Raw genomic sequence first — 26,723 nt, forward strand, 5'->3', positions numbered from 1 at the left:
ATGAATCCCGTAGAACCCACTGTGGAGTATTATCAGGAAGAAGGTGAAACTAGTTTACTCACCATGATATTATTCTGCTTGATTGGCCAGCTAATTCACCTGACCTGAACCCAAAGAATCCAGTGTGGAGAGTTGCCAAGAAGACGTTGAAACTAAATGGTTTGCTGACCATGGTATGACTGTGGTTGATTGGCCAGCAAACTCACCTGACAGGGACCCCAAAGAACCCAATGTAGAGTACTGTCAAGAAGAACATGAAACTAAATGCCAATACTAAATGGTTTGCTGACCATGATATGCTTGATTGTCTAGTAAACTCACCTGAATTGAACCCTATAGAACCCAGTGTGGAGTATTGTGAAGAAGAAGTTGAAACTAAGTGCCAAAAATTAAATGGTTTGCCGACCATGGTATTCCTGTGCTTGACTGGGTAGCCAATTCACCTGAACTGAACCCCAAAGAACCCAGCATGGACCATTGTCAAGAAGAAGTTGAAACTAAATGGTTTGCTGACCATGATACTACTTGGTTTGACATTCCAGCCAACTGGCCTCATTCATGTTAAAGGAGCTCCAACCAGGCACTGAGTGCATTTCCAGAAGTTGGACATTCCTGTATTGTAAATTATTTGATCATAGGAAATATTCTAATAATTTTAAACATATTTAAATACACATATAGATAGATAATACATTTTTTTGTTCAGGATATTCTAATTTTTTGAGCAGCACCTGTGTTACTACGGCTGTGTGAGTAAGGTTTTGTGGGAACTGCCCCTTTAAACCACAAAATGAATGGGGGGCACAATAGCGAGCAGCAGAGGGCTTCGCTCGCCGCGGTCACGAGAGCACAGGCGGAGTGACGTCACTCGCCTAAAACCGGGCAGCAGCCGTTGAGCGGAGTCTCGAGCCAGAGACGAGGAGTCCGTGAACGGCTCAACTTTTAATGTATGCGGGCCGAGGCGAGCCGTGCCGCGCTGTTTTCCTCTTCTTTATCCCTCCTCCTGGACGGCTCGGCTCCGTTGTTGTCCTACTTGTTCAGTAGCTAATCTGCTTTTTTTTATCCTTTTAATTTTTTGGCGAAACAGGCTAACAACAACAAAAAAGCGCTTGTCTCTCTTATGTCTCACCGTCCTGAGAAACACACGAACCGGGGGTAAGTCCGTCCGGTAGTTTCACACCATGTAAGTTGGTTTTTTAGTCGAAATGATGCTCGGAGCCTTTCAACTAATTGTTTTGTGAGTGAATTAAAACCAGCTCGGCTCATGTGTTGTACCAGCGGCACAACTACAAATCTGATATTCAAGTGTTTGTTGTACAGTGATGCTAGTCGCCTGTATTTGATAGTTTCTGTGTAAAACGAGTTGCAGCTTCAGCCGTGTTTGCTCACGTATTCACGGCATTCATGCAAAAACTCTCACCAGGCTGTATGCAAATATGCAAACACTTGAATCTACAAGATCTGAGCTGCTCATAGGCTCAGTTGGTACAAGTTGGTACAATGGGAGGAAGTTGTAAAGTTTGCTAAATGCGCTTCTGACAGCTAGAAATCTATTACCATTGCATGATTTAGTTTTTTGTACACATTTCTGTCATTGCCTGGGTGCTGATACTACAGTCTAATCAAATTTGCTTTATGAATGTGGTAAGCAAGCTGATATCAATGTGAATTGCTGTTCATTGTGCACCTACAGTAGAAAGTAAACGCAATGACATATGAATAACTAACTTATGCTTCGTGTCTACAAAAATCTGCATGAATGTATGCTTTTTAAACGTTATTCCTCCAGATCGGGCTGCCAGTAATCATTGCACAGAGTCTCAAATTGCTCACACTGTGCTCTCGGTTGAAATACAAGTAGACACAGAGGACCCTGGCAAAAATAATAATGAAGTGAGTAGCCTAATTTTGACTGGAACGCTCTGGATGATATTTTGGGGTTAAATCACCAACAAGGAAACTGGAGTTTGCAGTCGAGGGTGCAAAAATACAGTCACCAGACATCCCCAAGGGTTCTGTGGTGATTTATAACGTTCTCGCAGGAAACAATACAAAGCCAGATACTATTCTGTGGAACAGGGTTAAATCAGAATTGCATGGGGCAAGTCTATTCCCTAAACTACTCATTAGTTGAGAAGTCATTGCTAAATGTTAAAGTGATTCAGGTTTGGCTCAGTTCAAGTGTAGGATCTAGACTGTTATTACTGTAAATCAATGCTGATATATACATATTATATTTACAATGTGTATTGACTGTAATTTGTTGTGAACAAGTCAAATAGTTCAGCCTTCAGAGACACTTAATCACACTTGAAATGGGAGCTAAGTTCAAACATCTGCATTTTTTCCCCCACAGCCTTGACTGAGCGATTGAGTGAGTGACTGCATGGATCAGACTGAACATGAAGAGCCTCAAAGCCAAGTTTAGGAAAACCGATGTAAGTACTACAACACATGTTCACGGCTATGTAAATTGTGTGTGCATGCAACCGACTGTGTGTGAACATGTGTAGGTCTGCACGGCTGAGTCACTGTCTGTGTATGTATGGCTCGAGCAGTTGGGAATGATTTATGGCAGAAATTCTCTGCTCCGAGGTCAACAGCACCCTCTGGCTTGTTGATATTTGGAGATTTGTTCAAGAAAAAATAAATGGCTTGGAAAAATAAAATAAACAGGGCTTGATGATGATGTGTGTCAGAGCTTCCTCGATGCTCTCACTACCAGAAAAAAGCAAAGCATGCTCAATTTCACATGACAACTTGTCAGCTTTCATTGTGCGTGTCAGGAGAGTTTTAGGACCTAAAGGTGAGGTCATGAAGTGGAGAAGCTATTACTTATGTGACAGACATTTATAGAGACGGACGGCAGAGAAACTTTATCTACCGAGTCTGTGGAAAGCAACTGTACGAGGTAATGTGAATTCTTTTGATCAGTTCTACAAAGACTAGATAAATCCTCAGATGCTCTGACTCTTCTCTGCTCCAGATGAAGTTTTGATCCTGCTAACTATGAATCAGGGCTGAATTTCTTCATGTTGGTTCAGTCATTAATGTGGTCACAGTCTGCGATGCGCTACACTCACAGGAAGTGAGGCGTCTCCACTGCGTCTGACTCATCTGTTGTCACGGTGACCCTAATGACACAGAGCAAAATGCCAGACAGGAAAAGTCTGAAGGGTTGCTGGATGAATGAGGCAAGTTTTAGGCGAAGGAGGGCGTGTCAGAAAGTAGAGAAGCAGTCGGCGAGTGCAGTGAAGAATGCCCACTAAATGAGACGCTCGGTCTATGTACACAGTTTCCATGAGATTAAGAGTGTGCGGTGGGACAGGATGGTGAGCTCTGGTTAAATGGCATGCTTTGCTGAGAGAGAGAGACGGAGAGACTGTCCCGCAGAGGAAGAATTAGGCAGAACACACCCCTGCTTTCATTCAATTATACCCAAAACATACTGCAAGGCATAACCTAAGCATAGATTACTGTGTAGGGAGCTAAATGTCTGCTGGTGGGAAGCAAATCAAACCCTTCGAGACCCACCTGTAGAACACTGAGGAAAGGATTGCAATTATTCAGGAAGTTAAAATTGGGTTCGATTTCATTTTTGACAGCCTGCCATGTGTTTTACATGCCCCTACTGCCTAATATTAGTAAATTATTGCAAATTTAGTCAGCTATGTTGGGGAGCACAATGGTGTCCATTGTTCTAGAAAATGTCGAGTCCGGCATTGGGCTCAAAGGTCAAATAGTTCCTTTTTCTGCCTCACCTGTTATTTGGTAATTTCCAGTCAAAACCTGTAATGGAAGCAGCAGCAGCAGTTGTAAAATGTTTGACATGCTTTTGGAGCGAAATGCTCGTCCTCACTGAAATAGCCAGTCGTAGGCGGCATGAGAGAAGAAAGGGAAGAGCAGTGGATGTGAACGTTGCTTAGAAACACAACTGATGCCGTTTGCCGTCATGCATGCCTTTGCAGACCTCCCACCCACATACATTCATTGTCGCTCTTTGATTTCTTGGTTAATTGCTCATTGTATCCTCTTGTTTTATGTAATACATCCCCATTTTCACATTTGTACATTGATATGATGCATTTTGGAATGGGAACAGACTTCACTGTTGTGCTGCATTAGTCACAGACAAACTATTGAAAACGCTTTTCTGTCTTGCACTGTCTTTGCTACAGAGTGTTACATAATTTGACATCTGATCTGGCTGCAAAAGCATGTCTATTTCTTTGTATTTCATGTTCTGTTGAAAGCCCTGCTCATCATCCAAGTCAATACAACACAGTGTATGTATGTCATGTCGTTTGCATTGATTTTACTATAACCAAATAATAGTTTGTTTCTGTCCTGCTGCACACTGACAAAAGTACAGTAAACTGGATGTTGCCAGCTATATTCTGAGATCCAGGATGTGATCTTTCTTTCTATACAAGATATAAAAACAAGACAGTTCAAGAGAAATGCACAATCATTTTTTATGCAGTGGAACCTGGGTTAGTCTACACTTAGTGATTAAAATTAATGGTCATTATTAAGATATGCAGTAAAAAAATGTTTCACAGACCAACATGTTTATCCTAGCCAATAGTCATTCCACTGCTTTTTATAGAAACTCTGAACCACCGTAATAGAATGAAAATATCTATTTGACTCTATTTTAGGCTCTATGTGTCAGTGACAGATTACCCAGGAATGTTTCCCCCTAAAACCAGCCCCCTCATTTTTTTTAACACAAAATAACAGAAACTCGGTGCCTTTTGTAAATGGCTTTTTCATGAAGTAAAGACATTTCCAGATAATGTGCAATGGAATCTGTGCTTCAGTGTCAAATCTATACTAAATGTTTCACTTTAAGGATCCTCCTCCAGCAGAGTGAAATGAATGCATCAGTCAAAGTACCTCACAGGAGGCCAAAGAGAAAAGAACGGGATGTGTTGTCATTTTAATGTGATATAAGACATGAAAGAGCTTGACGATAATGCCAGATAATACAGTCTTTGTTACTTCTTGAAAATTTATGCAAGATTCATGATTTATGCAACTTTCACAGGCTGGAAAAACCACAACATAAGTCAGACGTATCTATATATCAACAATAGATTCATGTCAAAATACTAATTCTATTTAAGTGTCCCAGTAAGCCAGTAATACTGGAGCCCTCATAAAACTAGACAGCAGTCAGAAATGTAATTTGTCACACCTGGGCTTTTCCTGCTCTGACATGCCGAAATGTGTCTAAATTTTTCCATCAGTGTTTTTCTAAAATGTCAATTATATCATTCAGAAATGTTTACACATCATACAAACCCATAATTATAGTGCTTTAGAAAGCCATAGAACTTAATTATGAATGCTGTTCCACAACATAAATTTTCAAAGTAAGAGGAATATTTCATACTGAACAACATGAACTGCAAAACACATAACCTTTAGAACATTTAATGCAGTGGTACAGCCATGAGTTATATTGTGGGGTTTTAATCTTAAACTCAGTACAGAGTATCACTGAAAGCTAATAGGCGGGAGATAAAGACAGAGATAACGGCCTTTTTATCTTAATAGCATTAACTATTAAAAGACTCTGTGTGGCAGTCTTAAGGTCTCATTCTGCTAAATTCAGATGCCTGGAGTCTTTGTCTGATCTAGTTTCTGTTCTTTGTGTTATTTCTTCCATTTATACATTTTTATTGACTAACAAACCACTTTATTAGGTACACCTGTGGCATGTAATACAATCTAAAACAAGAGTTTAACATAAATGCTGCATTTACTGAACTTTAACATTGTTAAAAATTTCTATATTAAGTTCATTATTGTAACAAATATTCCTAATATTTTGCTCCCCTTATGTTGAAGTGTTGAGTATTTGTATGATATTTTATAGGCTATTGATTTGTTGCTTTTTTGACCTTGTGCTTGTACTTTTTTATGCTTTTGTGTGTCTTGTTTAATGCGTGGCTAGACACTGGTTTCCTCCTGGATAAAAGGCTAAGAGTCCATATGGTGTGCAGAAATGTTTTATCTTCATATGCACTTATGGTTCGAGAATATGTAAGGTTGAGAGATTAATTTTTTATTTTGGCCAACACTATTCTTTAATTTGTGAGATCCATTAGGCGTCTATGCCAGATTTTGTCAGCTAAAGAACTAAAAGCTGTCATTAAATGATGACCACATTGGATAAATATTACCAGTTTGGTCCCCTAAAACAATGGAAAAACACTAAGTAAAAAAAATCTCAATTACACGTGACGTTGCTACTTGCTACTTTGAATTAAGTCAACATTTGCCATTCTCCACCACAGGTTCACTAAATTTGATGCCTTCACCTATGAAGTAAAACATAAACAGACCTTTTCTTTCCACAATATGTTTGGCAAATGTTTGAGTTTGATTGTTGTAAAATATATTTGAATGTAGAAGTACCACCCAAACAAGCTTAAAACTGTAGAGCCAGGCACACTCAGCAGAATGCGCCACCAGGTTAAGTAGATCGGCTTCCTCCAGTGCTGCACTGTTAATGCACTGTAGGGCTAAGTAGTGTGAAAACACCGCCCACGCTTAGTGTGCTCATGCATTTTCAAGTTTAATATTAAACAGCGTTAATGCTGCACAAAAGATTATCCGCAAAGACAACCGAATGTGTGATTTTCTCGCAGATTACACAGCAGCGATAATAACAAGCCATGGGATCATCATGTCTGTGTTGTGGTTTGACTTTTGCCACGTTCATTTTGTCTACCAAAGTTCTGCTCATACCAGTGCCAAATAGCAAGTAGTACCAGTGTTGCTTTATCAGAATCCATGAGCAGGTGTGTAGTTATACAAGGTCAAAGTGAATTAGAGGAATTCTTCAAGGCGTGTGTGTGTGTGTGTGTGTGTTCTTGTACTTGCTACATGGTGAGTACCATTTTCTGCATTTAACTATCAAAGTGAGGACATTTTTACAAAGTGAGGACATTTTGGCTGGTCCTCACTTTGAAACAGCCATGTTTGAGGGTGAAGACTTGTTTTTAGAGAACAGGTATGAATTGAGGTTTGGTTAGGGTAAGGGTAAGGATTAGGGTTAGGCAATCAGTTGTGATGGTTAAGGTTAGGGTAAGGCTCTAGGAAATGCATTACGCCTATGGATGTCCTCACTAAGATAGAAGTACAAACGTGTGTGTGTGTGTGTGTGTGTGTGTGTGTGTGTGTGTGCGTGCGTGCGTGCGTGTGTGTGTGCTGTGTTTGCATATGTGTCTACTAGACTTTCTGTCTGTGTTTGCATGTTTCTGACTGCTGAAGTATGGAATACAGTATTGACATCTTGGAATTCGTTTGGATCATTTCAGCTAAGCCTATTTCGCCAAACAAACAGTATAATGAGGCAGTTTGTGTTTGTGTGTGTGTGTGTGTGTGTGTGTGTGTGTGTGTGTGTGTGTGTGTGTGTACATGTGTGTGTTTGAGACAAGCAGACGGTGTAATCTGGTCTCTGGAAACAGGTTTGGCGAACAGCCACAGCAAGATTTACAGGCATTCTGCTTCAACCATGTCCGAACAGTCAGAATGGGTTTGGCTATGACCTGCATCCACTAAATCCACTTCAGTCAAATGTCACTTCACATTGACATTGAAAGAACAGAGATGGGTTCATGACTTTTGTAAAATAGGGGGATGCAAGAATGTAAATGAGGCTCTGTCGTGTCTACCACTTCTGTCAATGTAATTATACTAATACACTTGTAATTAATTTCAGACTGAGCACAATTGTAGAAGATTATTCTATATCGTTAAGGGTGCAAATTGTTTAATAGTATTGCAGTGCCACATGTAAATTTTGTGTCAATACCAAAACAATGCCAGTTAGAAACATTAAGCCAGTGGCTAAGTGTCTTTTTTTTGACAGGGGCTCAATGTGGCCTTGTGGCTGACTAATTGCAAAATCACGGTAGTTTTCTTCTTGACAGACATTAGCCCTAAATGTCAGAAATTAAGTAAATATGTTACTGTCTGTTTCGCTAGCAAGCTAAGGTTGCTAGAAATCGTTAGCATGTATTAATTGAAGTGAAGTGGAAATAAGAACCATGGTAAATGTGGCACATGCTCAAGAATAATCTTGTTTCCAAATCAGACAATCCATCTTGAACAGCTAAATTTCAGAAATATGAACATCTTTTTCTATAAACCAGTGTTTTTGTTCACCAAAAATAAGCGTAAGGTCCTAAATGTGAAATATTGTGTATGAACAAAAATTATGTTGACTAAAAATACAGTGTAAAATTAACAGAGTTTCAGGTTTCATCACTTGACTGTTTAGTGTTTGGTATATTTTGGTCGGTTACAAAATTGACTGAGATTTGATAATCAGTGGAAAGAGTACTCTATAATACTTTATATACGATATAAACATTTTGCAAAGTATGCAATGTAACATGCACATAACATAAAAACGACCTTACCCTTGAGAGGAAAGTCATGTGTAATTAGTTTGAGTAATCGTAATTGAATCTTACAGTGTGTGTCGACCCTTTGAGACCACATTAACGACCCTGTGCCTGCTGTTTGAGCAGAGCTTCCCTAAATGAGGTAAATTGCTGCGTCTATTATCTCTGAGACCCCTCACCACCGTTCCCCAGGCACATTATTTACTAGCCGTGCTGTTGTGAACACGCATGCACATACTCATACTCTCAATTAGTGTGTGTTGTTGTCTATGGATGCTATTGCTGACACAGTGGTCCTAGTTTTGAGCGCTCACCCATCCCATCATACTGCCACGCTGCTTAAACCTGCTCCCCCAGCTGCTAGACTAAGCGGGATTACTCAAGGCTTAGACACACACACACACACACACACACACACACACACACACACACACACACACACACACACACACACACACACACACACACACACACACACACACACACACACACACACACACACACACACACACACACACACACGTGCATAGACCAGCATCACAGCAGACAGACACACACCCTTCCTTTTATCATCCAACCTCTGTGTCTGATTGATGTGTGGATTATGCTGTCTCCACTCACTCCACACAGCTGTTTCACGGATTCAATTCATCCGAGCTACATGGCACTGGAGACTAAACTGCGCATTTACCGTTTGCTGTATTTTTAGCACCTCCGAAATCTATAGAGTCTGAATTTAGTTATGTAAATATTAGAGGAATGCAGTCCTCCTTATCGGGAGTTATGAAATGTGTGTGCAGTCTCAACTGGAGCAGCACTGAAAAAGAAATCACATGCTGATCATCTGAAAACATTTCTGAAAAAATGCCTTGCATGCTGTGTGGCTAAAAACAGTAAACCATAATATTTCCCAACATTCTTGGTGCAGTTACATCAGGGAAAATGTAGCTATTACAGGAAAATGTTACACCCTACTTCACCCTTAAAAGATATAACATAATACAGTCGTGAAAATCATTTTAATGCAGCAGTAATTCAGTTAAAGATGGTTTCTTTTTAACTGAACCACAGCCTGAAGTATCCCCACTTGGCTGTGTTTGATTTGGCCCAGTCCGACTTGGCTTGGCATGTAATGGTTTGTTCTGGCTGGGTGTAGTGAAAAGGGTATTAGTACTGGGAGTGACAGTAAAACCATAGGGACATCCTGGCATTAATCTGGGGGGAGGCGGTGGAGGAAGGGTGTGTTGTCTGTCTGTGTGTTGCCAATTGTCAGCAGGAGATAGGAGAGCGACCCAAAGGATAATTATGACCTTACAGTACACACACACTTACAGTATTCAGATCCAGCTGAGGGAGTGTTCAATAATAGTCAATCCTGATGCAAAAATACACGTGTAAAGGTGATATAGGCTCATAACACTTAAAATTTAATCAGGATAGTCAGAGGATTAAGGAACTCATCATCAGTCACACCTCAAACTGTCACTTGGACATCGCCTGACTCACGGAAATAAAGCTGAAAGGATTTGTCGATTATTTGATTCATTAACGGCAAACCTTTTGTGCAGCCATCTAAATGTTATTCCTACCTAGATTGTGTTGTGATGAGTGTTTTTCTTGCTTACAGCAGCGCATCATGCAGCCCACCTATGCTGCTGCTTTAGATGTTTAAGGTTATGTAGCTGTTGGTTGTACCTGCCGCTTCACTTGCTATGCTTAACCTTCACTCTGGATTTTGTCCACGTAACACTCCGCCGGAATGCTAAAAAGCACAGACTTGGAACTAGTTTAAATTAATCCAAGGAAAGTCAGAAGAAAATGGCTTAGGGCCTGTTTAAACATGGATCCAATTAAAGCAGGAACAGCCCATGGGATCTCTTTATTCCTTATCGTCTGTGTACATGAACGCCACAGACACACAGCCAGGAAACCTGCTCGTCAGCAAATACATGAAACACCGAGTATGCTAAGTTGCGTCGGGTATGATCCTGGTGTCTGCATGTGTTTGCATGCTCATTTGTGAGTGGGTGTGTGTTTGTGCATGGACTAGTTTGTTGCCTGATGTGGGTGTGAAGACATCAGCGGTGATGCAAGGTGCTCGTCTGCTGCTTTATGTGACTGTTTATGTAATCATGTATATGGGAATTAGTTTGCGGAGGCTTATTTATCAGGATGAGTTTTTTAGAAAACTGTGCCGTAGCTCCAGTATAGCATGACTCACTAGACTGGCATGTCAGATGATGTTGTTCTGTGCTTCATGAGGTAATGGCGTAAGACACAACCAATCATTGATATTAATGGAGGCACCAGTAAAACAGACAGAAGCAGATAAGATGAGTGGGGGGACCTCAGCTGAAAGGTTGATGCGTAGGCGTTGCATGGAATAATGAGAGAAGACACACAATGATGACACAATAATAAGGAATAAGAACTGGATAAAGTTAGAGTTGATGAAAAGAAAATGACAAAAGAGGAGTGGATGGAGATGATGGGGAAGAAAGTGTGCAGGAGAGAAATCCAGTTTGAATGAGAAGAGCAGTCGAGCTCCCAGCCCCCAGTTTAGTGCAGTTGTTTAGTTTGGCTTTCTCTGAACAACTGGAACAATATTCAAGCTAGAAGATGGATGGAGGGAGGGTTAGACACAGTTCACCTGAAAAAAAGGAGACTTTATAAGAGACTTAAAGCATTGCAGTGCTTTATTTTTTACTGCTTACATGCAGCAACTGTTGCCTATGAGATGTGTTTTTAGTTCTGTCTTTAAGTGACAGACAGGTTCACTGTTTCTTGTTTAGGGCCTGTCGTGCAAAATGTTGTGCTTGGAGCTCGACAGAATGATCTATGAGGCTGTGTAATTTTATATTTTTTTTTGTTATTTGACTCTTTGTATGCTAACCGTGTGCATATATGTGCATGTGTGTTTGGACTGCCTGCCCAATGTTGACTGAAGCGAGTGATACTGTGTATTTTTTTCTCCTACTCCACTCATTTTATGAGCAGGCCTCAAGCATAATGAGCCTGGTTGCTTTCCAAGTATAGCAGTGTTTATTTATGGGGCAGGAAAGGCTATTTGTGTCAGGAGGAAGTGTTGCACGAGTGCTATTTTCTATTCGGGGTCTTTTTGCACCCATAACGGCCCTACGTTGGTCATCTGCATCAATCCTTCAGCTTTAAACTGGAATACAAGTACATTTCAGTGGGAACCTAAGTATTTAAAGAGTTCCAGCTAAAAGGTAATCTACTGGCTGGATGTTGTGTTCACAGGATGTCTGTTTGAACTCATGGCTACGGTGAATTCCACTTAACAGAGTCACGGTGGCCTCATCGTATTCCTGTAACCATACAAGTTATTTATGAGAAAAGCAGAAGTACAGCTTTAAAGTATGAGGTAATTAGAGAGGTCAGCTAATTCAAGTTGAAAGTTTTTCAAGAGCCCGCTTTGAAGAAAGGGAAACAATGAATGGTATGAGGGCAATTTTTTGTTTTTTGCTCCTCTGTGTGCTCTGTTTTCAGGAGAAATGCTGTGAGATAGAAACTTAATAACAAGATCTAATGGAGTATTAAATGTGTTAGTCAAATAAGTGTACCAACACTGCAGTTTTTGAAACACTGCGAGTGTTGAGCATGAATATAGTGTTTGTTTCGCAAACTTTGGAGGTTTCTCCATTGCTTTGTTTTTATTGGAATGTAAAATGTGCTATAAATACTGAGTGACTTTTAGTTTTAATAGCACAAATGAAGGAAGGCCAAAAATAACTTCAATGAGGTCTGCAAGGCAATATGGAAAATGCTGCTTTCTTTTTAGGCCAACATAGCCATGTCATACATTTGAACACATATTTCTTATCAATCCATCCAAAACACAAATATTCTGCTTGGCAGTCTCGGTTCTTGGCAAAGTTGGTGCCAAAAAAGCTTCCTTGGCAGACATTAGGTGTTAATAGGACTGCCATTTATCTTGGTTCTCATTGGTGCCTATAAAGGGGAACTCCACCGTCTTTACACAAAGTCTGTTTACAGGTCTTAGGGAGTACTACTACACATGTGAAATAAAGTTGCATCAAGCGTTTGTGGCTCCATTAGGAGCCGCGCAGGCTGTAGTAAATTGTTTTAAGTGAAGACTCGAGCCAGGATTGGTTGAGGTTAAAGTGTGTGAGTTTGAAAGTTAAAAAAAATCTGTGGGTGTTAATTCAGAAAGAAGAAATCTTGCGAGAAATCTGTAGTCTGTTCATCATATCTGCTTGATTCTAGTAGCCTGAGGCTACATTAACCACCATCAATATCACACACCTGTGTATTAGACCCACTGTTGGCTGTTGAATTGCATTGTGGGGAATGAAGGTACTAGGTTCTGACAAAGGACGAAGAACATGTGGAATTCTGGTTCTGCTGCATTTAGTTTTAAAAACATATTCTCTTTAAACTGCCAGTTTCAACTAATACTGTTACAGGAGTTCAATGTTAAATCTCGTCTTTCATTTACACCCCTGACTGATCATACATGTGGCATGGTGACAGAACAACCAGCATTTGCTAGAGTGGTGCAGGTAATATTGCAGTGAATTTTTAAACAAGTTTGCCAAACTAAGAAACTGTTCACATGATGTAAATTAGCGTCATTATCTAAACGTGCAGGCCACATTGGGAAGTATTGTGAAATAAATGGCAGCATCTTTCATTGTAAGAGCAACCATCTGGTCTTTGTTTAACTGATCTGTATGCTAACTCTTTATTCTTGGTTTCAGAGTTTGAGAGTCTAGTAAACTATTGTGGCGTGTGTGTGTGTGTGTGTGTGTGTGTGTGTGTGTGTACGTGCATGCCTGTACGTGTGTTTGTACTGCAGAGGGCAATAAGCGGTTTCAGCTGTGGCCTGAGAGAAAGGATGTATTGTTTGAGGACATTTGAGCATCTGCTTTGTTGCAGATAAGGGGTTTGAAGTTAACAGCCCCTGCTGATCAAAGGGCACAGATATTGTATATGTGTCAATCTCTGTCCTTTCTTCGCCGTTTCTTTTCCTTTCTGTACAGTGTTCACCCTGTACTTCCTGTCTGTACTGCCCTTCTGTGTCTCTCCACCACTGTCGAACAAAGAATATTCTTTCAGTTTTGTGTCGTTGTTATTCCCCTCTGGAGTTAAATCTTGTTGACTCCGTGTTTTTCCTCCCATCTAACCTACTTTTCTTTTGCATTTATTTGGCTTGATCTCTCATCTCTGCATGTAATCCCAGAGACAACATAATTCTTATTTGCACAAAAGACAAATCTGTGTGAGTGTATGAACTGGAATGGAGAACAGTGCTGTGTGTGCAGAAGAGAAGACTTCAAAAGAGTCTCTCTATTTTCATCTTATTAATGTTGTCTTTATATCTAGCATTGGTCTTTTTTTCTTTCATTTTTCAGCTTTTTAATAAGCCAGTCTCTGTAGATTATCTTTACAAATAATGCATCCTTATTCAGCCTGTCTGTTGTCATCTATTTCTCTTATCTCTTTATGAGATACTTTTTTGGTTTTCTTGCTCAGGCAGCAGCAGCTTAGTAGTCTGTCTGCCTCTCCAACACTTTAGTCCAAAAAATTTCATGGTGTTCTGGGTAGTAATCGTGAAGAAATCATTTTTTTCATTCTTTTGCTGCTGTCAGGTCAAATAGCCCTTGTATGACTCTTTAAGACTTGACAAACCATCTGGAAAAGAAATTCCTGAATTTTCATGAAATTAGCCATGGACATGGATTAGACTTCCCAGGAAAAGATTTTCTTAACATGCATTTTAATTTAATTCTCTAGTTCCACTTGAATTTACAAAGTGCACATATCTGATTAACAGTGGAGTCCTGGGAACATTCTGAGGGATGAAGCAAGTTTCACATAGTCAGGCTTTCTGTTGTGTAAGATAAGAGGTATCGCAAAGGTGGTTGTCAAGTTTCTTTGGTAATCCAGGTTTTCTTCACCCAACTTTGTGCATGTTTCTATAAAAGCAGGCATTAAACACCTCATGTTACTCTTCCACACAAAATGGACCAATGTTATGTCAAGGTTATGATGAATATTAAATAGTTATTCAGGTAAAAAGCGAAGATAAAGAGAGAAATGCTGGTAGAAAATTGTTTATTGTGTAAGTTAATGAATTTATGTTGCTACTTGATGACTCTTAAAGCAGAAGGATACAGGCTAAGGGTTTAAGCCTGCAACTCGCTGCTCATTTCAGTAAGCTTTCTCCTCATATATCTGTGAGTTTCAATTTTTAAAAATCCACTTTACTGGAAAACAACTACGGTAACTAACCACACCAAAAATGTAAAGTTTTGTGAGGATTTCTATTGTGGAATAGGCCAGCTCTGTTAATTTCTTTTCTGATTGATTATCCATTTTAAGGACATCGCTCACCTCCTTGTGTGCAAATGCTTCATCAAAACAATTTCATCTGTCATTACTTTGAGGGACTACCAAAGCTGCATCATTCGCTTAGTTCCGCCAGAGGCAATTGTGACTGACGTAAACTAATACAAACATGCTTTTTCCCCTGCAGCAGAATGATAATGAGGTGCAAAATGGAAGAGCAATGGAAAATGGACTGGGTAGCAAATTAGGACTTTGTGAAATTGAAGACTCTAGCTTTAGGCTCAACAAACCTCGCTAACCCATTAATTTTACATTGTAGTACACCCCTCTTTGCCTGTGAGAAAAACCTTAATGTGGAACTACCAGTTGCATTACAACAGTCTCCCCAGTAAATGTTTTTAGTGATTTAGACCATAGTGAAGGTAAACAAGACTACGTAGGAAATCAAAGAAGAACAAACACCTTTTTATCTGTAGGTCAACAAAAATGTTATTTTGCCTATTTGAAGGGAAATAAAGGTTTTCTAAAGTAAAAGTTTATCTGTGAAGGTTGATCTGCTCTACAAACATACAGAATATGATGTAGGAATTACTGTTTCCTGATCTTTGTTTTTCCTTCAGAGAACTGAAGAGGTTCAGAGGAAGGAAGGAGGTTCATGATGAATGAGTCTCTAAAATATATAAAGTTTCACACAGGATATAAGAAGTAAAAAGTCTGATTTTTATGACTGAAATATCTCTTTAAACCTCTTCGAGTGTCTTTTTCAACTCATTAATTCCTCTTCCTTCCCGCTGTGCTTCTTTCACACATTGGCTCCTTACTCTCTTGTCCTTGTCCTTGCTGCCAGCCCCAGGTCTGGACAAACAGGAAACACTTAGTATTATCAGCACACCCTTTGTGTGTCTTAATGAGTATCATGCTAAAGACAGCGAGAGAACACACACCCTGATCCCATTGTAAACACACTTAGTCCAGCCCAAGAAACAGAAAGAGAAGGAGAACCTGAAGGGAAGGCTGGCAGACAGAGCCAGAGGAAACAGAACTGAAAGCAGGAGAGGAAGGAAAATCCTTTTCACTTCCTGGTGGTACATGCAGAGCGACAGTAGTCTTACTGGTTTATAATCTCAGGATTAGTGACCCATGTTGTATTGCTTGTGCAAACCCTTTTGGACTACGCCCACTGTATTCAGTACTGGCAGATATAGTCCAAAGTTTTTTAGGGTCTGTGTGTTGTGCACTGACTAAACTGATTTTGAGAATCTGCTGTTTGTTCAGGATTTAACATTCTCTTTGCTCTGTTGTTTCCTCCTGATTGTACATCAGGAGGAGTAGGTCTGCAACTAAACCACTGTTTTTCACTAGCAATTGCTCTACCAATTTGTTCTGTTATTTGATTAATCATTTGGCTGCCTATAACAATTTTCTAACCCTAAAATGACACTTTCAGATCACTTGTTTTTCTCCTGCTAGTAGTTCAAACCTCAAAATTGTTCAGCAACTCTTACAGCCGAGGAGCTCGAAATGATTTGTTTTTATCAAGGCAGACTAAAGATAATTGTTTCAGCTCTAATGAAGACTTTGAGATTAATTAAGATGACAAGGATGATGTCTGGCTTGGTATTATTGATTTTGTGTTTACACTGGCATATTATGACATTAGAAACAAATTAACGTTCCTCCTGAATGTAACTTTTCTCTGCAAATCAAACCCTGTAAGTAAGTTTGATGTCGTCATGTGTAATTTCCCATTACTAAAAAGAGACCTGCATACTTAATGCAAATTACCTTCCTACTGGTCTGGACTCTTGGACTAAGGAATGGTTCTATAAAATGACAGGTATATTTGTAAAATAATAGTCCATAGAACCAACAAAGGGTAAGCCTTTACCAGATTTGATCATTTGCTTTTTAGTACTCCTATTCATACAACTAAGCATGAAAAACTGTAATTTATATACATAGATATTTACCCTAATGTTGGCCTGCAGTCTTACATTGCTGGCTATCTTTCTGTCAACATCGTCGACATTTTCCGGTATCGTCTCGTGTTTTTATCAGAATAGAAAACTTTTCAACACACTTTGTGCATTCACGTTTTGTCGGCTGCTGAGGTTTGCGTTGATTTCGCTCCATCTCTGCCAGCGCATGATTATTTCATCAGCCTCCCTGCGACGACACTAGTTCAGTACGCGGCCAGAACTGGAGCAGTGCATTCCGCTCCACTTAAACCTGTCCAGTACAATGTAGTCTAATGCTGTTGGTGTCATGCTGCTCTGTCGTGACTGTCCTTCATTTTTTGTTCGACCTATTAAAATCACAGAGGCGATTAGGCATGATCATACTCCAGTGCTACCCTGTGATTTTTTCTAAATTAGTCTGAGAAGAAGGTATTTCTCTTGGTAAGGGTCCATTCCCTTTTCTTGTTAATGAGACCACGATGGCAGCATTCAGTGCAAAAGTCAACTGTTTACTCAACAGCGTTTTCTCTGCTTTTGATTCTTGCTGCTGCAGAGCGTGACCAGTGTGATGCTTCAGTGTACAAAAAGGAAGTCCTGCTCCATTAAACCAGCAAAATTAATCATGAACACTGACGGATTTTCACTTCTCAGACACTGATGTGTGAAAAGTTTGTGGAAGGTACACAAAGTTGCGCAGATATTGGGCTGGTTTCTTTGTCCTACAAACTCCGTGGTTATTAGTCATAAACGGTAACAGTGTATATTTCTGTTAGGGAGAAAGGGAATGTTGACTCTGCATTGTAGACATAGTGGAGGTTCAGATGAGGTTAGCGCTTCTGAAGAGTTGTGTATTTTTAGAGTGAAATTCTTGTCAAGGGGGCAGTTGTTAAAAGAAGGGTAGTGGGCCCTCCTACTCTTTTCTTTGCCCTAAATGTTGTGCAGCTTCTAGAAACACAGCAACTGACAGCCAGTAACAGCATGAACAGATCTCTACTGCAGTGAGTATACAGTGTACCGGTAGTCTGGTGTTACTGGTAGACTGGTAATGTTCCTAATGACAGTGCAAAACTCTGAACCAGGAAAATATACAACAAGCCTTGTTGCGGTTTTCCTTCACTGTAAAACTGCACTCCAACTTTACTCAGATGTCTAAGTACTCCTCCTCACTCTGTCCTCTCAGGTTTGTATGGTTTGACCACTTTTCATGGCAGCTTTTTTTTTCTGTCTCCTCTGGATTTTGTGTAAATCGTTTGCTTGTTTTAGTTTCATTTTAAGACATACTTAAAAAAAACAAAGCCTTTTCAGATTTTCATCCAGGAATTGTATGAATAAATACCATTCTGCATCATTTGTGAAGCATTCTGCCAATTGGGCATCTGTCAGTATTATTGTATAGTAGGAATTATCTTTGGCTGCTTGAAGGAAACCTGGACCAGAGAATTTATGCTATGAACATATGCTAGTCTGGAGAAAATTTAAGAAATGCAAAATGTGCTGTATTACAGGAAAAGAAAACATGAGCCAATTTAGATTTTCAACATGGCATTAGGGTGGATTGGCAGGAGTAAATGAGCAGTGTGATCAGAGGAGCCTCGAGGAATCCGGAGCTCATTCCAGCATGCACTGGATGAAAAACAACTTCACAAGTGACTAACCGATCATAGACTTTCACGTATACAGGCAATGCAGTGTACTGTGAGGGTTTGATAGTGAAAACGAAGTGAAGATTAAGACCGATCAGATATAAGAGTTTATTTTTCGAGATCTGACAAGTTTCAGAATACGGCTTATATTCAGCTACAGTAGCCTGAATTAAGTAATAAATGTCTCTTGGCCATCCTTAAGATCTGATTTTCTCTGTTATTCAGTCTGTCATTTATAGGGGTGGGTTTGTTTTTGCTTCTGTTTCCGGATCACAAAGGCACTCAATTACAGCAGTAGGTTCTGCCCTTCCTGATATCCACATCACAAGATAAGGAGAGTGCTGGTCACTGTTAAACAAGCACTGCCTCTATCTCGAATAAATGTGTTGAGTAATATAAACAAAAAACCCCTGAAGCTCCTTGTGCAATACAAGCACAGAGTTCACATGTAGGAGCATGTTTGTTTCAATTTTCTTTACTTATGCTTCATCTTTGGCTTTTCTCTGCTCATACAGTCTTTCAAGTGCAACTATTTTTAGTATTGGATTGACCCAGTGATTTGCACTTCAGTACCGTGATTGAACAACACATGACTGTCTGTCTGAAAATCACAAGACTTTCCATACCAGCGTGCTGGGAGACAAATCCAGCCCGCCTCTTTGAAAGCAAGAAATCCTAACCACGGCACCATATGGGATGTGTCCTTTATAAGTCCAGCTATCTCAGACTGTGTCATGTTTCACTGCACACACCAATCATAGTGACAGACGCTTGCACTTCCTTTGACTTCTTGCGGTTGCTATGTAGATCGTTTCCTTGTCCTTTCATCCCCTGAAGGTTAGAGTTTTATTTCAGAAAAGTAGTTAATGTTTCGGTAATGATATAAAATGTAAAACTCTTATCTTCTGATGAAAATAAAAGTAAAATTGTCCATGTAACGAACCTTAATGACGCATGACTACACGTGTGCTGTGGTCAGATATGCCTGCATGCATGATTCTGTTTCTTTAAGAATATAAGTATAGTGGCTGAGAGCCTTCTGAGCATTCTTGTAAAGACACAGAAGTTATGTTTACATTAAGTGTTGCAACAGAATGCACTATGTGTAGTGGTGAATATACATTCTTTCTCTATGAAATACTTGCAAAGCCAAATTTTTGAGTAGTTAAAAGTGTGCTTCATGTACAGCCAGTATTTTGGAATCACCTCCTTGGTTTTGTTCTTTGCTTTACCTGTGCTGAAATGTGTTATAAATGAAGGTTTTCTCTGAGCCTGTTTGTTTTTATTAAATCCAAACTGACGGTGGATATTTTTGGCTACATGCATTGAGGTATGTCAATCACAGCCCATAGCAGACTTGGCAGAGCACCTGGTAGACTCATATCTTTTTCACATGTTTCTGTCGGTGTTCAATTGAATGTTTTTATATCCAATCTGTTATTTCCAATCTGTCAGAGGACTTTCTTGTCTTACACCACCTCCTAAGTAGTGTCTTACTGTGTCTTGCTGTGGTGCTTTGAAGCCTTCACAAGAAGTCATAGATATTGTGTGTGGGCACTGGTTTACAGCTGGATAAGAACCAATTTTCCACAGATCCTTCTTTGAAAAAAGAAAGACAAGCAAGGATTTTACTGTTCACAGTCATCTTAGACTTTGTTTAATTTTTAAACCACCAACAATTTGGCATTTTTCACTTCCTCAGTGATCCGTGCTAATGACCCGGCGGCTGGGGCTGCAGAGCTCGGTGGTCATCCTAGCTGTTTCAGTGACAGAAGATTTTTATAGCCCTGCATTTTTCCACCAGCTGTGGAAAATGTATTGCAGTGGTTGCATCTGGGTGTTTGCCACGGAGGCTATTTACACCCTGTATCGCTATGCTGGCTTAATGCTCTCCTGTAATAGGGTATAGTTTGCCTCCGTAAGTATTTATGGAGTCAGAGAGTTCACCTCCTTGTCACGTGTAGGTCAGTAGGCTATCAGGTCAAATCTAATACTGTACTGCATCCTGATATGTCCAGGTGGTAGCAGAGAGAGCAGACTAATGAACTTGTCTTTGCTAACACGGTGAGGGCAACATTAACAACCCAGTGTGCTGTGAAAGCTCTCTGTTCTGCATCTTGTAGCATCAGACTGCTGTGGAGCAAGATAGTCTGTGTATGAGATCATGCTCAGAGCTTTCCAATAGCTGACTTTCCTCTATCTGAACAGCCCATCAGTAAAACGAAGGTGGGACCATTTGGTTTGTGTCTGCGTGTGCATATTCACATTGGATGCTGCTGATGTTTGTGTGTGCTCATGTATGATAATAAATGTTTTGTGTGGGCCATAGCAGAGCCAAAAAAACATTCTCTCCCACTGAGAAGCCATTTTGACTGCAAACTAAGAACTGCTAATGTGTCTGGTAACATCTCACAAGAGCACACAATTAGAGTAAATGTGAATCTAATGACCCATGCTTTCATAGAATTTACATAAATTGATCAATTGATTAGAGCAAGAATAGAAAATTTAATATCCTAAAGTCTGTAAAACATCTCTGATGATATTTAATTTTCAATACATGAAGATTTACTTTGTATTGTTTTCTTCTCCCTGTTCATCTTCTGATAAGTCTCTCTTATTGCTTTTTTTCCCCCTTTAGACCAACGAATGGAACAAAAACGACGAGCGCCTGCTTGCTGCGGTCGAACATGGCGAGGTGGAGAAAGTGGCATCGCTTCTTGCCAAGAAAGGTGCCAATGCTGTGAAGCTGGACAGCGAGGGCAAATCAGCGTAAGCATTTCTTTTAGTATTTATCTACACAACAATAAACAACAACAGTTTTGGTGCTGATTCAATGTACAGGATTTGTAGCATGCGTTTGTGCTGTAGATTAATTTAGATCCATGTGCATGAAGACCCAGTTTAACCCTCGTGTCGTCCTGCGGGTCAAAATTGACCTGTTTTAAAGTTTGAAAATGTGGGGAAAAAATACATGCTTTCACAGTGAAACTTCTGATGTCCACATTTTCAACATTTTTGGGAACTCTTTGGACATTTTTTGGTGGAAAAAAAGAAATGTTAAACATGTTCTTTATGTGAATGTTCTTAAAGAAAATATTGGAAGTTTTACTGATATATATGTAATCACTTTAGATATTTTTAGGATTTTCCTGGAAAATTTTTACTCATTTTTTGAAAAATATTTACAAGAATTTCAAGGGAAACTTTTAAGGAATTATTGGAATTTTCTTCCTGAAGGTTTTGCAAATTTTCTGAAATTTGGCTAATTTTTTGGCTGAATTTTTGGATTTTTTTTCAGACAAGGAAACAATATTTTTGGTGCCCGTAAATGAGGACAACAGGAGGGTTAAACAAACCTACAGTCTTGGTCATTTTTCTGTTTCAGGGATTGCACATACCTCCACAGTACACACGTGGACAAAATTGTTGGTACCCCTCAGTTAAAGAAGGAAAAACCCACAATTCTCACTGAAATCACTTGAAACTCACAAAAGTAACAATAAATAAAAATTTATTGAAAATTAAATAATCAAAATCAGCCATCACTTTTGAATTGTTGATTAACATAATTATTTAAAAAAACAAACTAATGAAATAGGGCTGGACAAAAATGATGGTACCCATAACTTAATATTTTGTTGCACAACCTTTTGAGGCAATCACTGCAATTAAACGATTTCTGTATTTGTCAATGAGCGTTCTGCAGCTGTCAACAGGTATTTTGGCCCACTCCTCATGAGCAAACAGCTCCAGTTGTCTCAGGTTTGATGGGTGTCTTCTCCAAATGGCATGTTTCAGCTCCTTCCACATATGTTCAATGGGATTCAGATCTGGGCTCATAGAAGGCCACTTTAGAATAGTCCAACGCTTTTCTCTCAGCCATTCTTGGGTGTTTTTGGCTGTGTGTTTTGGATCGTTGTCCTGTTGGAAGACCCATGACCTGCGACTGAGACCAAGCTTTCTGACACTAGGCAGCACATTTCTCTCCAGAATGCCTTGATAGTCTTCAGATTTCATCGTACCTTGCACACTTTCAAGACACCCTGTGCCAGATGCAGCAAAGCAGCCCCAAAACATTACTGAGCCTCCTCCATGTTTCACCGTAGGGACAGTGTTCTTTTCTTCGTATGCTTGGTTTTTGAGTCTATGAACATAGAGTTGATGTGCCTTACCAAAAAGCTCCAGTTTGGTCTCATCTGTCCAAAGGACATTCTCCCAGAAGCTTTGTGGCTTGTCAACATGCATTTTTGCAAATTCCAGTCTGGCTTTTTTATGAGTTTTTTTCAGCAGTGGTGTCCTCCTTGGTCGTCTCCCATGAAGTCCACTTTGGCTCAAACAACGACGAATGGTGCGATCTGACACTGATGTACCTTGGCCTTGGAGTTCACCTTTAATTTCTTTGGAGGTTGCTCTGGGCTCTTTGGATACAATTCCAACGATCCGTCTCTTCAATTTGTCATCAATTTTCCTCTTGCGGCCACGTCCAGGGAGGTTGGCTACTGTCCCGTGGGTCTTGAACTTCTGAATAATATGAGCCACTGTTGTCACAGGAACTTCAAGCTGTTTAGAGATGGTCTTATAGCCTTTACCTTTAAGATGTTTGTCTATAATTTTTTTTCGGATGTCCTGGGACAATTCTCTCCTTCGCTTTCTGTTGTCCATGTTCAGTGTGGTACACACCTTTTCACCAAACAGCAGGGTGACTACTTGTCTCCCTTTAAATAGGCAGACTGACTGATTATGAGTTTGGAAACACCTGTGATGTCAATTAAATGACACACCTGAGTTAATCATGTCACTCTGGTCAAATAGTTTTCAATCTTTTATAGAGGTACCATCATTTTTGTCCAGGCCTGTTTCATTAGTTTGTTTTTTTAAATAATTATGTTAATCAACAATTCAAAAGTAATGGCTGTTTTTGATTATTTAATTTTCAATAAATTTTTATTTATTGTTACTTTTGTGAGTTTCAAGTGATTTCAGTGAGAATTGTGGGTTTTTCCTTCTTTAACTGAGGGGTACCAACAATTTTGTCCACGTGTGTATATGCTTAAATCCTCAAGTCTCGGGCTTATGAAACAACTTTCACGCTCCGCTGCACAATGTTAAAAATGAATGGACAATCTAAAAATATATCTGTTTTTGTTGGTTCTTAAAAGGTTGTCATTTTGAAACCACTCAGCCCATGACTTCAGTGTTTTGAGAACCAGTTCATTTCTGCAGAAGCAGTGGAGCTGGTTACTTCACCCGTTGAGATTGCTGATAACACAGAGGCTCAGTGTTAATATTTGACCTCTTTCTTTTTCTGAAACCCAACACCGGCTGACCTCAATGTGTTTAGCAGCTCACACAGAGCCAGGAACATCAAAACACGGGACTAAATGCAGTGAGAAACAATTATGCAGATCCTCATACGCTGAAACAAACACGTAGGCTTTTCATTCCGCCGGTAGTTGACATCCTTGACCTTTTCTGTGTGTGCTACTAGAACACAGAAACACACATACAGATGCATGCTCACAGCCTTTGTAAATCATGATGAATGTGGTGGTTTGGAATCGCAATGCTCCAATCTTTTCAGGACACACAAAGGAGGAGTCTACAGTATCTCTATGGTGATAAAACCTGATTGAAAGGCATGTGGGCATAGCGTGTGTGCCTGTGTGTGTGAATGCGTTTATCCTACGCACACACTAAGGGAAGGCTGGGCATGTGTAGGGGGTTATTTTTTTCCCCCACTCTGCCCGATGAGATGGAAAGGGGTTGTATTGATTGCCTGCTGCATACATATGCACAAACAGGCAAGCACGATTCAGACAAAGAGGGTTTTTTCCTGCACATGGGGTGATATTAGCGTAGCACATTCCTGCATACACGGCAGCAGTTATATTCAAAATAACTCTGTTCAATGGACAGATTTAAATTCTAAAAACTGTTGGTAGGCTACAAAATTGTCAGTACACTGTTAGTCACTGCCTGCTTTTTTGTTATAGCCTTGAAAGTCCTATAAAATGTTGTCATTACTATCTTAAAGGAAATAAATGTTTTTGTACACTTATTCTCTTTCTTGTCTTTAACAACATGAAGCTACACCCAGCAGCTCATTAGCTTAACATTAGCGTAGTAGAGAAGACCACCTAAACCAAGACACGACCAAACCAGAGCGTATCAAGACAAGACCAAGACCAGAGCCAGATTTCTGAGTGCAGATAAAAATCTGACGTGGTCCCAGTCATTCCAGAATCTACATACTTGTATGTGTTATCTTTTGGACGCTGTTTTGCAGATGAGCTGATTGTGGGTTAGGTTGCAACATTTTATTAAGAATATTTGGCTGACTCCTTTTCCCAGACAGCAGCTTCTTCTCCTCCTGCCTCCCACATTCATTTGGAGTCCATGTGAAGGAGGGGAAGGAAGGCAGACAGCAATAAACAGTAACTAAAATCAAAAATTACAAATACACCAAGGTATTCACTGCTTTTTGAGCTAGAACTGCTACATCCAGTCAGACATTTAGTAACATCCCTGCTGTGGTCTTGGTTCGTCCTGATCTAAAATCCTGAGTCCTCTTTGTCTGAGACCGAGACAAGACCGGGTAAAACATCTTCAAATAGAGCTCTTAAAACCAAGATGTTCCTGCAAAGCCTCCAATTAACACCAAAAACAAACTTTAAAAACAAGAGGCTCCGAGAAGCCGGCGAGCCAGCCAAGAAGTAATCCCCTGCAAAACCACAGAGAGTTGTTTTTTTGTGCTTCGGTTTTTGTAAGGATTATAGAAAGAAGATATACGAGTATTACATTATTGGACGAGAGCTTCATATTATCAGGCAGATAGGAGAGTGGTTCAATCATTTCATCTAATCTTAGGAGAAAAAAGCAAACAACTGTACTACCCAAAATGTGGAACCATGTTTTAAAATGAAATTTAATGCACACAGTGACGGCTTAATGGATGAGATTACTACATATGCACCATTATTAGTGTAGTAGTTGTGAAATGTCTTTGTTGGTGTAATAGTGTAACTACTGATGGTGTTGTTTCTAATTAATTCTTTGCTTTTGTTTTGTGTGTAGTCTCCATGTTGCAGCTGCTCGTGGTCAGACGGACTGCTTATCTGTCATCTTGTCTCATGGAACCGATGTGTCGATCACTGATGGTTCTGGTATGTATGCAGAGGTTAAGAGGAAGCTTTTTAGACTCTTCTGTATTTCTACATAAACAGTTTATTGTCTTTATAAAATAAATGGAAAAGTATGAAGTTGTGTTGTCTTGTTTGGGATTTAGAAAGAAAATGTAGCATCAGGTCCCATTTATCTGTTTTTCTTGCTACTCTGTCTTCCTTGTTTCATCCAGTTTTGGCCCAATGAAGAACTTAACTGAGGCATTTATTTATTTATTTACGTTCAGGTTCGAGTCCTTTACACCTGGCTGCCAAAAACAATCACATTGAATGCTGCAGAAAACTCATTCAGGTAAGGTTCTTAAAGTGTCTCTAAAATTCTGTTGGTTTCAAGTATACTAACACTTCCAGTCAAGAAGCCAAATCCTTATGACAAACTGACGGTTACACGCAGTGTAGTCCCACAGAAACACAAGAGGCCATTTCTCTTGACCCTCCTGTTGTCTTCATTTACAGGCACCAAAAAATATTGTTTCCTTGTCTGAAAAACATCCAAAAATCCAGCAAAAAAATTCCCCAAATTTCTGAAAATTTACAAAAAAAACCTTCAGGAAGAAAATTCCAATAATTTCATTAAAAATTTCCCTTAAAAGTTTTATTTAAAAAAAAAATCCCCCAAATTTGGCAAGAAAATTCTGGTAAATATTTTCATGGAAATAAGTAGAAATCGTCCAAAAAAATCCTAAAAATATCTAAAGTGATTACATATATATCAGTAAAACTTCTAATATTTACTTTAAGAACATTCACATAAAAATCAACCAAAATCCAGCGAAATTTGCTGGATTTTGGTTGATTTTTATGTGAATGTTCTTAAGAAACATTTTTTTAACATTTCTTTTTTCCAGCAAAAAATTTCCCAAAAATGTTGAAAATGCCGACATCAGAAGTTTCACTTTAAAAATCTATTTTTTCCCACATTTTCAAAACTTAAAATGGATCAGTTCGACCCGCAGGACAACATGAGGGTTAATGTATTGGCTGTAAACCATTTTAGGTCTAATGAAGTGTTTTTCAGATGTGTTATACAACAAAAAAGACAGAAATATGAAACTAAAAGTGTTTTAATGGCAGTGTAAATCTGTAGCACCCAGCAGGACTTTTTCTTGGATGCAATGTTTAGTGTAAAAAAAAAAAAAAAAAAGACTGTGAAATCTACAGTTTCTTTCTTGCTGTTCTGTT

The 26,723-nt window shown here is 39.4% G+C and overlaps 1 protein-coding gene across 2 annotated transcripts in view; it reads left to right on the forward strand.

The window, feature by feature from the left end:
- Positions 1-835: 835 nt before the first annotated feature.
- The window catches only part of rai14 (retinoic acid induced 14), a 43,732-nt gene continuing 17,844 nt past the window's right edge, over positions 836-26,723 (forward strand). Inside the window, exons 1-5 of one of the 2 annotated variants that reach the window (XM_051938357.1) lie at positions 836-1,155; positions 2,357-2,438; positions 20,999-21,129; positions 25,435-25,523; positions 25,769-25,833. In XM_051938357.1, the coding sequence (XP_051794317.1) occupies positions 2,403-2,438; positions 20,999-21,129; positions 25,435-25,523; positions 25,769-25,833 (321 nt within the window). In that variant the 5' untranslated portion in view covers positions 836-1,155; positions 2,357-2,402. The remainder of the gene's footprint in view (positions 1,156-2,356; positions 2,439-20,998; positions 21,130-25,434; positions 25,524-25,768; positions 25,834-26,723) is intronic. The other variant, XM_022216315.2, reaches the window with a different exon arrangement.

Source organism: Acanthochromis polyacanthus, chromosome 18 (assembly GCF_021347895.1).
Source record: "Acanthochromis polyacanthus isolate Apoly-LR-REF ecotype Palm Island chromosome 18, KAUST_Apoly_ChrSc, whole genome shotgun sequence".
In the NCBI taxonomy this organism is placed as follows: domain Eukaryota; kingdom Metazoa; phylum Chordata; class Actinopteri; family Pomacentridae; genus Acanthochromis; species Acanthochromis polyacanthus.